A 12,894-nucleotide genomic window follows, 5' to 3' on the forward strand; every position below is an offset into this window, starting at 1 on the left:
ACAACAAATCTAAATTACAAACTTGACATAGTTATTCACTCTTCAATAAATTTATACATGTGCCTTTGGGTAAATCAGTGAAGGAAATTTATAGGATTCTCCCTGTGACTGACAAAGCATGAGCAGTGAGGGGAGAAAAGTCAGCTCATTTCTTGACTTGAAGTTCATGTTCTGTCAGCTTTCTGAGGCGGAATCTGGCTTCTAGGTTAAAAAGGGAAGGAAGAGTGCCCAGGGGATCACACATTACTTCACAGACATCCAAAAATTCATCAGCTTACTGGCATAACCGAAGCTTCCCTTTTTACATGAAGAAGACTGTTACTTAATAGCAATAAGGCATATACTTTCAGTTGTTTCTAGGCCAATTCAACCCTTCTGCTCCATCATTTTTGTGTTTGTGTGCATGTGGCTGCATGTGTGTTTGTACATGATTAGAAGAGAGGGCATGTTGCACAGCTGGGAGATTAGTGCCATCATAACAGAGAGAGGGAAGCTGAAAAGGGAGAGGAGTGAAATCTTAAATGCTGCTTCCTTCAAACTGAGTTTGAGAAGCAACAGGAAATCCAGAGACCATCTGGTCCAGGCCCTGCTTACTGTGGGGTTTGAGGGGACCAAAAGCCACACAGGTAATATGTTCAGAAGGCAGTTGTGGGTATGGGGGGCTAGAGCTCAGGAGTGAGTCAGAGCCACAGGGGAGGCTGAGGCCAGAAGGGACAGCTGAGGGAACCATATGTCTCAGGAAGCAGAAGCAGAGGATGGTGAGAAGGTCAAAGGCTAAGACTTGAGGAAGACCATCATACGACATGGGAGGACCAAGTTGGAAGATGAAAAAGAGTGAGGAGACACAGCACAGAGTAGACAAGTCTACGAAGGTGGCCACTAATACGAAAAGAGAGAGACATGGAAGAGAGAGAATTTTTCTCCTTTAAAGACTTATGGGAAACCAAATACCAGCACAGTTCATTGACCCGGGGCCACCCAAGAAGGCCCATTATGATTATATTTTGTATTTAAATATTACTATATCTTAAAGCCAACTCATAGACATCAAGTTTCAGTTGTTAAGTCATGAGCCTAGAGCAATTTTGGTCATAAACTCTAGCTTTTATTTGGATTTTATCAGTGATCATATAGCTAGGGTCTGAAGTGCAGATTGTCAACAGGTCTCAGATGCTTTTGAAAATATAAAAAGGGCTTTGAAAGACACTATGAAAAGTCAGAAATTCCAGTTGTGGTTGTGGGTTCATCATAGGCTCTTCATTCACATAGTGAAGCAAGGGATCATTTTTTAGGAAATGGTTCCAGGTGTGCTGTAAGTCCAGCAAACCACGCTTCCTTCTCCCAATTATCTTTTAGGTTGTAACGATGAGCTTCCATCAGTCACGTTGCACATGTTGGCCTCATCTATAAAGTCACAGTACTGGCCGCAGTGACATCTACGAGGGTCCTTCCATTGTGAGAGTTCTTTGGTTCTTTGAATTTCCCAATGGTCCTCAGAGGGGCCAAGACCAAGCCAACTATTAGGTAGGGTGCCAGACACATTTACCCAGGGCACTGACTGACTGGGTTCTGTACTCATCCTGGGGGAAACAGCTGGCAATATCAGGAAAGAATGTCAAGGGTAGCTTATTCTGAGCCTTGTGGCCTTACTTTTTAGGGATAAACACGGATGAGTTCTACTTGAAAAGATAGGACTTAGCATTTTGATCTGCACAGTGTTTTATTCCAACTTCAAATGTCCAGAAACTTGTGCAAGGAAGAAAATATGAGCAAACCAGGGCTTAGACTGTCTGGATAGAGCTCACACCTCTGGTTTCATGATGATCCAGATACAGAAATAGATTTCACATAGATGAATTAGGAATTGGGGTCAGCAAAGCCACTTACAAGGAGATTTGTGTACTTAGAAACCAGGACCAGCTGTAGTGGCTAAAGTGACAGAAGCTTGAAGTTTGAGGGATTCCCTCTAAGCCACGCCTCCTGTACGAACCCCCTGAGTTGATTTCACTTGTTTTAAAATCTGTTGGTGCAGTTTAACACCCACAGAAGCCACGTGAGTGCCAGGAGTACTAACAGTCTTAGCACCACTGGCAGGTAGCCAACCACCACTGCAGAAGAGCTGTGGGGAAAACCACTTCTCTGGCTTCCATTCCTCAGGGAACTAGTGCTGTGACAAGATGGGCCAAAGCCCATACTAATAAGAAAAGGCAATTCCTTAAAAAGATCATGTGAGAAGAAGCTGATAAATAAGACCTACAGCCATATTAATACGTGCTGAAAGTTTCTGCCAACCACATGTTTATCCTGTCCTGTATTGTTAATTGTGTACACGTCAAGCTTTGAAGAGTCATGTGGAAGAGAAGAAAGCCTCAGCCACATCTTGGGCCTGATTTTCCAAGACAACACATCATTCATCCTGTCCTAATATCCGTTAACAAGAACCACTGCTTGTCTGATTATGAATCCCAATTTTTAATCTGAAAGCCAGTCACTGTGCCTATAGTACAATGTCCCTCTGAAGCCCGTAGTGGGATTTTAATAAATGCAGAATGAACCTCAGCAATGAGTTCTCCTTCAAATTCAGCTAACAGTGGCTGAATTCGGGAAGTATTATATGGGGATGAATGTGGATGAAATCACATTCTAATCCTAGTAACTATCCCATAAATGTGAACCCAAATGCCAGTCTGTGACAAAGCAGCACACATGTCATGGTCATGTCATCAAGCAAATTTAGCTGTCCTACAGTTTCATTATTTGTAAAAGGGAGAGTTTTCTTTCTATAGTTTCTCTATACAATTATCCTCTTCTAAATAAAAACAAAACCATAGCTCTAATGTAGACATTCTATGGACAACTATAAAATAAACAGGGAAAAGTTAGAGCCCAGTCCATGAAAAAGTCACTGAATGTTCTCTGTGACTGTGTTGTAGGGTGTGACAGGTTAAGTGATTTGTGGACTTTGTGCCTCCTTTTGTGAAAGCGGAGCTGACAAGATATAATTTCAGAAGAGAACCTACTAATAAATGAGGAAAAACTGGAGGAAACAAGCATGCAGTATTTCAGAAGAAGATTCTGATATAAACAGTGGGGGAGCGCTCTCCCTTTTCTAACTTTCTCTTGAGGTAATTTAAGGGAAAGAACAAATTTAAAAACCCACTTCAATTAGTGCTTTAATTAAGTTTCCTCTCAACAGGCATATGTGCACACCGTACACATGTGCGATTGTCAGAAAGTAAGATGAACATTAACGTGCTGCCCAACAATGTTTCAGTCAGCAACAGACCACTTGTATGATGGTGGTCCCACAAGATTATTACCTGGCGACACTGCAGACTTCTTAGTTTGTGTGATAATCTATGACATTCACACAATGATGAAATTGCCTAATGATGCATTTCTCAGGATACCTCCCTCCTATAAGCAACATGTGACTACACTGGGAAAATTCGTACATCTAATATCGACAGAATGTGAATACAAATTAACTTTAAGGTAATATGTTTCAGCAAAAAATACAATCATTTCAAGCTGGGCACTGGTGGCTCACGCCTGTAATCCTAGCTACTCAGGAGGCAGAGATCAGGAGGATTGTGGTTCAAAGCCAGCCAGGCAAATAGTTTGTGAGACCCTATCAAAAGTACCCATTGCACGCACACACACACACAAACACACACACACACACACACACACACACACCCGTCTATAGTGTTTCATCTCCTAGAGAAAAAGCCAATGTTCTTACTCTGGCCTCCAAGACCCTACTTGACCTGCAGTCTTCGCTGGGTCCTCTTACGTGGTTCCAGTGGTCCCCCCCACCTTGCTTTCTCTGTTCCAGTTTCACAGGCCTCTTAGCTGTCCCTCAAACACTCCTACCTCGGCATTCTGCATTTCTCCTTCCTCGGGCATTCTGCATTTGTTCTTTCCTCTGTTGCCTTCCTAAGATCTTTCCTTTCTTCAGGTTTCTGCTTCTCAATGAGCCCTTTCTTGACAACCATGTTTAAAGCTAGAGTCCTGCTGGAGAGCAGCTTTATTTTTCTCCAGTGCACTTACCACCTTAGAACACTATGCGATTGGCTTGTTTTATCTGTGCCTAAATGAACGTGAGTCCCACGAGGGTAGCATTTTCCTCATTTACTGGTACATCCCCAGGGCCAAGACAAACACCTGTCAAGAGTATGTGCTCAGTATATATTTATTAAATAATGGATTGCAAGGTAACAGACAGGTGAGTAAGCATGAACTTCAGAGACTATGAACTCCATCTTCACTAGCACTGCACTGAGGAAGCCAAATGGCAGGCCTGACTCCTATAAGGCCCAGGAAGCTGCACTCATATAAAAACCAGTTTTTTGCCAAGTCACTTCTAAAGCAGAACATTACTTCATAAATGTCTACTTTTGGCCACAAGGGGGACTAAATGAGAAGGCACAGGAATGTTTCCTTCTGGATCCATCACCACTAACAGAAAAGTAATTTGAAGCTCTAACATCCTAGAACTCCATGGGGTCTGTATTTAATAGTTAGGAGCTGAGAGAATGAACAGTGTTTATACCAGAAAGATTTCTCTCTTTAAAAAACTGTACAAACAAGGGGCTCACTCTGTGATGAATACTATGTTAAAGGTTGCAATGTTCTGTCTGCCACAAGCTGCTCAATAACCCTATGAAACCTGTTTGAAGTGATCACCACTAAGTGGCCGAACAGTTACTCCAAGCCCTGGCCTCCCTCCTACCTTCCTTAGTGTCCTTTTGGCCTGTCTACAGACCATTCTTTCTCCATAGCCCTCAACTCCTAACTCTTCCATAAAAAGAGCTCAGACACTAGTGTTGCCCATCCTAGCACTGATGTGTCCCTGAAACCACCCTGAGAACTGGTTAAAAAATAAAACCTGCAGGAAGGATCACTAATTAACTTGTTTAAAAATACTATCCATAATTTCCCCCTTTCAAGCACACAAGTCTACAGAAATGGAAACACATTCCACTCTAAGCTATAGCTTGACACTTTAAAAGTCAAAGAATGAACTAAAAAATGGTAAATGTCACAAGCACTAGGCACAGACCTATGGAAGGACCGATGTGAAGAATCAGAGCAAATACAGATGAAAACGGTAGTGCAGAGTACTGTTTTCCCACTAAGCACATTCTGGAAAAAAGCTTAGGAATAAAGTACTCTGGTTTGAGCCCTCAGAAGAAAACCAAGCAGCCATAGTTGAAATACAGATGAGGAGAATCCACTCTGAAGCTACGGAATCATCTGACTTTCAAAGTTGCTTGGAAGGGCTGAGGGTGTGGCTCAGCAGTAGAGTGCTTGCCTAGCATGCTCAAGGTCATGAGTTCCATCCCCAGCACCACAAGAAAAGAAGAAACTTCTTCTCAAAGAAGCTCTGACCAAAAGTGATGGGCCAAGGCGCCAGCTAAGGCAGCAGCATCAAATCTGCTCCCGCCACAGCCTGGAGCGGGATTTGATTTGTTGTTCCCCAACTAAGGGCACACGGTGTGGAAACACAGTTAATTGTGTATATGTGTGATAAATGAATTTATCGAGCAGTACTGTGCTCCTTATATGCTTCATTGCATTTGTTCTCAATCTCTGCTTTGCAGATGCAAACCCGAGGCTGGGAAAGGTTCAACAACTTGCTCAAAGTCACAGAGCTAATAAGTGGTACAGCCTGGAGTCAAATCCATCTCTGTTCAAGTAGAAGGCAGTTTTCCCAGCGTTATGATACTCAGCCTCCTACAGCAGGGTAAGTAAACGTGGGCAGGGCTTAGGGCTCAGCAACTCTCCATCCAATATTACTCAGCCACCCGCTCTCTCTTAGGTTGGTGAGTGCCATAAAGAGAAGCCCCATTTTCTTTACACTACCCAAGGGCTTCTGAGAGTGAGTTATGAGGAAGTCAGCACTCGGAACCATTTTCCACAATGAGTTTTTCTCAGACAGGTTTTAATTGTCAATACCCAGGAAAGATGGGAAAAGGCAGAAACAGACTCTACAGACCAATCCTATGAGGCTGGCCTTGGCCCTTTTCCTTTCCTGGGGTATGCCTCCCCTTCCCCCAACTGGGCACACTCCAATTGATGAATTGGCCTATGTTCCAGAATATTATTTATACGTTGTTTAGAACTCAAACTGCATTTTGTTTGGGAAACTGTGTCATATATGATGGCTGTGTTTCTAGGCCAGTCCTTAAAAGTCTGTATTTTAAGTCAGTATTAGGGAAAGTTATAGGGAAACAGATTTTTGCTCAATATGAGGAAGAATTTTCTAACAGGCATTGCCCAAAATGGAGTGGATTGCCTTAGGAGGTGTTACGACAGAAGGTAAACAGCTTTCTGGGTATCCCCACAGAGCCTCCAGAGGCAACCACAGGACAGAGTCCTATGGAGGGGAAGCCAGCAGGAAAGGCTGAATTGCACTGATTCTCAAAAGCTGTTTTTGTCCTGATTATTGTCTGGGAAACCGTGTGATTTTCCTAGCCAATTATCTCCCTGGGTTTTCATACATGAATGAAGAGGAACTTTAGCAACTCAGGAACCATGGAAACCATTTTCTCAGAGCTTGAGTTTCATTTCATTTGATTTCCCAAAGGAAATGACAGGCTGTATAATTCTGTCACATGAAGAGCAATAGAAATACCTGTTCAGTGTAATGAGGTTGCAACTAAATGAACTGTGTTCTGCACTTAAGAGCATTTTCCCTTCTCTCTCTCTCTCTCTCTGTCTCTCCCTCCCTTTCTCCATCACTCTTTTATTTTTTTGGTGGTGGCGGTACTCAGGTTTGAACTCAGGACTTCAAGCTTGCTAGGGAGGCTCTCTACAACTTGAGTCATGCCTCCAGCCCCCCATGTAACTCTTATGAGTGACATTTCACCTTCCATTCTAAGACTTTGTGAACACTGTCTGCATTCCAAGTCACCTGCTCCTGAAAAACAGATGAAGCACTCATGGGGCCGTGTGTGTGTGGGTATATTTACCCTGTGTTTGCTTTTGATAATGAAACATGATCAGAAAGAGTGCTTTGATTGCAAGTAGCTTTCATCTAGGACAGAGCAATTTCTGCTTTGTTTTTTGAGGTTGCTAGAAGGGCATGGGATGGAAGAGGTAGGTCATGGGGCCTGACAAGTAAAAAATGCTACAGAGACATAAAAGTCAAGAGTGGCACCAGTATTAAAAGCTGTTGCATTACTCCTGTGTTGTATTTAGGAAAAAAACGTCTACTGTGGTCTTAGGCAAATTAGTAGTTCAGAAAAATGTAACTTAGCAATCTTGTGAAACACCAGCAAATTCTGGTTGGCAGACCTGTTACTAGCACAACCCTTTGCCCACCAGAGGCCCTAGGGAACCCATTCAGGTAGCCAGCCTGCAGGATCCCTGTTTAACCAGGGTGACTGGGGGAAGCTGCAGCACAGGCAACTCTTAGGAGGCCAGAAACTTCCCTCAGCTCTTCCCAAAACATGGCTCAGGCCTTTGTCGATACAAGAGGCCTAATGTCCAAATGGCCTCAAATAAATGAAGATATGATACTCAAGAAATTGGCTTCTTGTTGAATTCAGTATACTTTACAGACCACTTAAAGCAGGTATCTCTCAAATGATCCAGTGGCATTGGTGGAGTCCTTTGGACATGCTCTGGCCTGCACTGAGCCCCTCACTACATCTGGCTAAACACTACTCCCTTCTGACTTGCATGCTCAGCCAACAGTGGCTGCCACTACTGGAGAAGTGACTGCTCCCACATGAGAACGAGGGCTTGGCTATTGGGAGAGATGTGAGCAATACAGTATGGGGAGGGGTGTACAATCTGTGGACATATCCGTTCGGGAAGCAGAAGGAGCCTAAGGACCAAGCAGATAAAATCATCCCTCGCTATCCACGGGGAATTGGTTACAGGATCCTCATGGAAACCCAAACCCACTGGTGTTCAAATTCCTTATATAAAGGCATAGTTTTTGCATTAATCCCTATGCACTGTCCTGGATATTTAAAACCATCTCTAGATTACCTGTAATACCTAATATAAAGCAGATGCTGTGTAAATAGCTGTTACACTATATTGTTTATGTGATAATGACAAATATCTATGTGTTCTGTACAGAAGCACTTCTTTTTTTCTGAATATTTTCAACCCACAGTTGGTTAAATCCACAGATGCAGAAGGCATCTGTAGGCAACTGTAGAAAATAAGCACATGCCTTCCAAAAAGCTAGAGGACATTAGTAAACATAATTTTTAAAAAGCAAATAATATAGTACCTAAAAAAAGCAATCAGATTTGGGGTTGGACCATGGCCTCTCCTCACATATCAGCACAAATTGGCATCTGTTAATCCTTAAGTTACATTAAAATGCAAATACCTAAACTAATCTATAGTGATAGAAGTCCTAAGAGTGACTGTCCGTGGAAAGGCAGGGAATGACAAGAGGGGGCACAAGGGGTGACAGAAATGGTCCTTCTCTCAATTTGGATGTGTTGTGAGGGAGAATCTCAAAATATAAGCTGAAAATGAATGAGTGAAGATATGTTAATATATAGTCATTAGAGACAGCAGGAGGAAAAGCGATTCTTGGATTTTATACAACAAGTTAAAATAACCCTCTAACATTTGAAATATGCTTTACAGTTTATAAAATATTTTCATTCATAAAATTCTACTTAATTACCATACTAGCCCCATTAGAAGGACATAATAAGCACACCCAGTTGCAAGATGAAGAAGCTAGCTCAGAAAAAATGAAATGTTGCCTTAAGTCCCACAGTCTGTAAGAGAATCAATACCCTATCTCTCAGGCCAAATCCTCATGACTATACCATGCTGGGAATATTTGCAAATTAGTATTTTTGGTTACTTGGTTTAATACTTTGCATATGTATCTGACTTGGACCCAAACTATTTCTCTAAACTGCAAGCTACCCTGAGCGGTGAGTACTAACATCACCACCATCCAGCTATGAATCAGAGCTGACAAGCTTACAGGGCTATAGGATTCCATCTATTCAATTCCATCCATTATCTCAGGCTTTTTGGTAATCAAACCACAAGAACAAAGACTGAAAAACAAAAGACTAAAATAAAGTCTATCAAATTAATACTGTCACAATTATGTCACTTTGCAGATCGCTGTTTCAATTTGTCTTGAAGCTTCATGAATGTTGACCTTGTCCTCTTAATAGCATGCAATAAGTTGTGGTTAGGGACTGAATGGTTTTATACTTCTAGTAGCACACAGCATGGTGTCATATATATAGTATACACTCAATAAATGATTATTTTCTCCATATATTTGGTACCTTCTAGAAAGTAATAGTGTTAAGAATAGAGCTGGGCACCGGTGGCTCACACCTGTAATCCTAGCTACTCAGGAGGCAGAGATCAGGAAAACTGCAGTTTGAAGCCAGCCTGGGCAAATAATTCACGAGACCCTATCTCAAAAAACCCTTCACAAAAAAAAATAGGGCTGGTGGCTGGTGGAGTGGCTCAAGGTGAAGGCCCTGAGTTCAAGCCCCATAACTCCCCCCCCCCCACAAAAAAAGAATTCTGTGGCACAAAATTCTGTACCATAGACTAACATGTTTTTCAGTAAAACTCAGACCACAGTTACCATGGTGGTTTATATATTAACTCCATGTGCTCTTTCTCTTTAATCTAAGAGGGAGAATAATTTACAGAGTTTAACTAAATCACTGTAGCTAGAAAAAAACATGTAGAAAATCCTATGTTATAACAGAACAGTAAGAATAATTTTAAGTGTATATATTTCCTGCTGAGCGTAATTAGAAGAAAATCTATAAGCAGAAGAACAGTGCTGTCCAAGCTTTTCTCCCAAGAGCACCTCTATTTCTCAGCACAGCTAAGATAGTTTGGGGGTTGCATTATCTTAAAGATATACATCAGCACTATTCTTTCTAAGTAGAACCCAAGACAATTTAAGTGCTGACCTCAGTGAGGGACCATGAACTGAGGCAACCTGCTGTCCTGTGGCCACCTATCTCTGGCAACATGAAGACACAAAGATCCCAGAAGCCAAGATAAAAGCAGGAAAATTGGTTGACTGTACCTGTATTCATTCATTTATTCTCTCTCTTTCTTTCTCTCTCTCTCTCTCTCTCTCTCTCTCCTCCTTCTCCCTCCCTCCATCTGAGAATTATAAAATTACACAGCATCCCCAAATGCCACTTTAATGCAAACTTTGAAATTCAGTCATTACACATCACACGAATGCAGGTAACTCACTACACAAATCACACATCATTATGCACTCAAATTTGGAAGTAATTAGCACTTCTTAACTTTTAAACTTACCTTCCTTTTGGTAACAACATTACAGTCTCTGTCCTCCTGAAAGATTATTTGAAGTTCAAAAGCTCTTCCAAGTAATGGTATTGTGAATACACTTGTTCCAACTACACTCACCTCCTCCTGTGGTTTCTGACGTCTCCTGTTAAGAACTCTTGTACACATATCCATCCATCCCCATCTTTCTATCCTATTCCACTGCCACCTCAGGAAAGAGTAAAAACAAACACTATCTTCATAAAATCCCATAGCTACACGTTAGTATTTGTGTGAGCCAGCAACATTTATGTGACCATAGCCACATCCTGTCTGCCACAAAATCCTGCAGTCTTTTCCTTCTTTAGTGAACACGTAAGACAAAAGATTCTATACCAAAAGCTCTGTGGCACTACGTCTATACTTTATGCCAGATCACCTTTTCCACAGCTTTCATACTTTTACAGCCTTCGTTAGAATGCACACCAACCATCTCAGTTAAAACCAGAATTTTACGTTTGTTTGACTGGTAGTAGTCTGGAATTTCCCAAGTTAGTAACTCATTACTGGAGAACTGACAAGAACTACACTAAACTTAAACAAACTGGGCAGGCACCAAAAAAACCCAGCCCTATTCTTACAGATTTCTCATGTGTAAGCTAGCTTGACGTTATTATTCCATAGGCTTGAGGAGTCGTTTAAATAGATAATATGCCTAATGGACTCAGCAGGAAGTCAGGGCTGGGAAGCAGGAAATGTTAAATGGAAGCTTTGGTTTTCCTGTTGCTATTTTATTATTATTAATCATTATTATTTGAACACTTCCAAATATTTTCACAACTATGCATGCTACAAGAATCTGTACTGCTAGAGTTCTCTGACGTTCTTAATTGCCTCTTGGGAAAGTCTTTACTCGGTTAAGTAATCTAGACAGTTATGAATTCAGGGGTCTGCTCTGGCTTTTAGGGAAAATACTTAACAATTAACCCTATTGTTTTGCAGCTAGAGAAGACTGTTCTGCTCACTTTCTGCAAGCCACTAGATCACTTTTCAAGAGAAAGCTTACCGTCATGTGTCTGTGTGTGTGTGTGCATTTCATGAATATCTTCTCTCAATTTGTGATTTGCCTTTTTGTTCTCTTAATAGTATTTTTATGTCTTTGTGTTAGCATATATTATTTGTATGAAATAATGGGCTTCATTATGACATTTTCATACATATATAATGTACTTCAATCATAGTCACCCCCATCACCCTCTCTTATCCCCCTCCTCCATCCCACTACACCCCTTCCTCTTCCCAAATAGTCCCCCTTCTACTTTTATATCTTTTCTTAGATTCTGCACGAGAGAAAACATGTGGTATTTGTTTGAGTCTTAGCTTAATATGACGCTCTCTAGTTCCATCCATCTTCCTGCAAATGACATGATTTTGTTCTTCTTAATGGCCAAATAAAACTCCACTGCATATATATACCACATTTTCTTCATTCATTCATCACTGATAGGCACCTAGGCTGATTCTATAACTTGGCTACTGTGAATAATGCCACCATGAACATGGGTGTGGGGGTATCTTTACGGTATGCCGGCTGTCATTAATTTTTAATCAGTGACAGCAGCTGTTTTAAATTGAGCTCACAGAAAAGGCCTGTTGTTTGTCAGCTCCTTCGTCTGCAGGTCAGCCTTAGGACTGCTATGGGAACTCTGGTCAAGTGGGGGTCACACAGCAACAGGCCTGTACAGCAGAATAATTAGAAACTCATGGAAACCAGCAAAGGATCCAAGGCTCCTCTTTCCACACCCCAGCAAACTAAGGTTATACCACATATCCCAGGAGCAATGGGGAGCCTGAAAGGCTCAAGGTGCCCTGGTCAAAGAATGAGTGTACAAGAGTGGGCTGACTTTCACTGTTCAATATCACACTAGAAGTTACCCATTGTTGGCACGGAACAAGTGAGAGGTAAGAGGCAGCAGTAGCCAGGAGAAAAGGCTCGGGGGCAGGCTTCCTTTGTTAGAATAATCTTGTCTACACTCCTTACCAACTGGGAGACCTTTGGCAAGTGATGTTTGTATGTGCATTCCCTCATCTGCAGCCTGGGGACAGTGATGATAAAGTACCCACCTGATAGGGCTGGTGGGCAGATTAAATGAGTTAATATGTGTAAGATAGTTGGAATAATATCTAATGCATCAGAAGAAGCCCATCAATGTCAGCTAGCATTTTCATCAAGATCGTCATCTAGTCCAATCCCCACAGTTTCAAAAATGAGAAGACTGAAGGCCCAGAGAAGCAAAATATTTGCCCAGGGTCACATAGCAAATTAGAACTAGACCCAGAACTAGAATCCAAGCCATTCATTTGTCCATACAGAGTCCTTCAAAATGAATAGCCCTTAAATCACTTCTTTTAAAAAGACTCTCTTGGGAGCATGAGTAGACTTATCAGAACTGTTTATAGTGACAATATTTAATTTACTCTGAAATTCAAAGTTTATTATGGGAATGGAAGATACAAATCAAAAGTGACATATTAAATACCTGAATAAACAAGCTAAAGATACACAGTTGGTGAGTTTATTTTCATACTAGTGTGCCTTCTCCCCATTCCCAATCATCATCT

General features: G+C 41.5%; 1 protein-coding gene across 6 annotated transcripts in view; it reads right to left on the reverse strand.

Annotated features, from left to right (window-relative positions):
- The window catches only part of Tspan7 (tetraspanin 7), a 127,973-nt gene that overhangs the window by 32,644 nt on the left and 82,435 nt on the right, over positions 1–12,894 (reverse strand). Inside the window, exons 1-2 of one of the 6 annotated variants that reach the window (XM_074063759.1) lie at positions 10,712–10,780; positions 10,303–10,338 (exon numbers count right to left, since the gene is read on the reverse strand). The exons of 1 other annotated variant lie outside the window; for it this stretch is intronic. In XM_074063759.1, the coding sequence (XP_073919860.1) occupies positions 10,303–10,338; positions 10,712–10,765 (90 nt within the window). In that variant the 5' untranslated portion in view covers positions 10,766–10,780. Of the gene's footprint in view, positions 1–10,302; positions 10,781–12,894 lie in introns of those variants that run through there. 4 more of the 6 variants (XM_074063757.1, XM_020161531.2, XM_074063756.1 and 1 more) reach the window with 4 other exon arrangements.

This window comes from Castor canadensis, chromosome X, assembly GCF_047511655.1.
Source record: "Castor canadensis chromosome X, mCasCan1.hap1v2, whole genome shotgun sequence".
Lineage (NCBI taxonomy): Eukaryota > Metazoa > Chordata > Mammalia > Rodentia > Castoridae > Castor > Castor canadensis.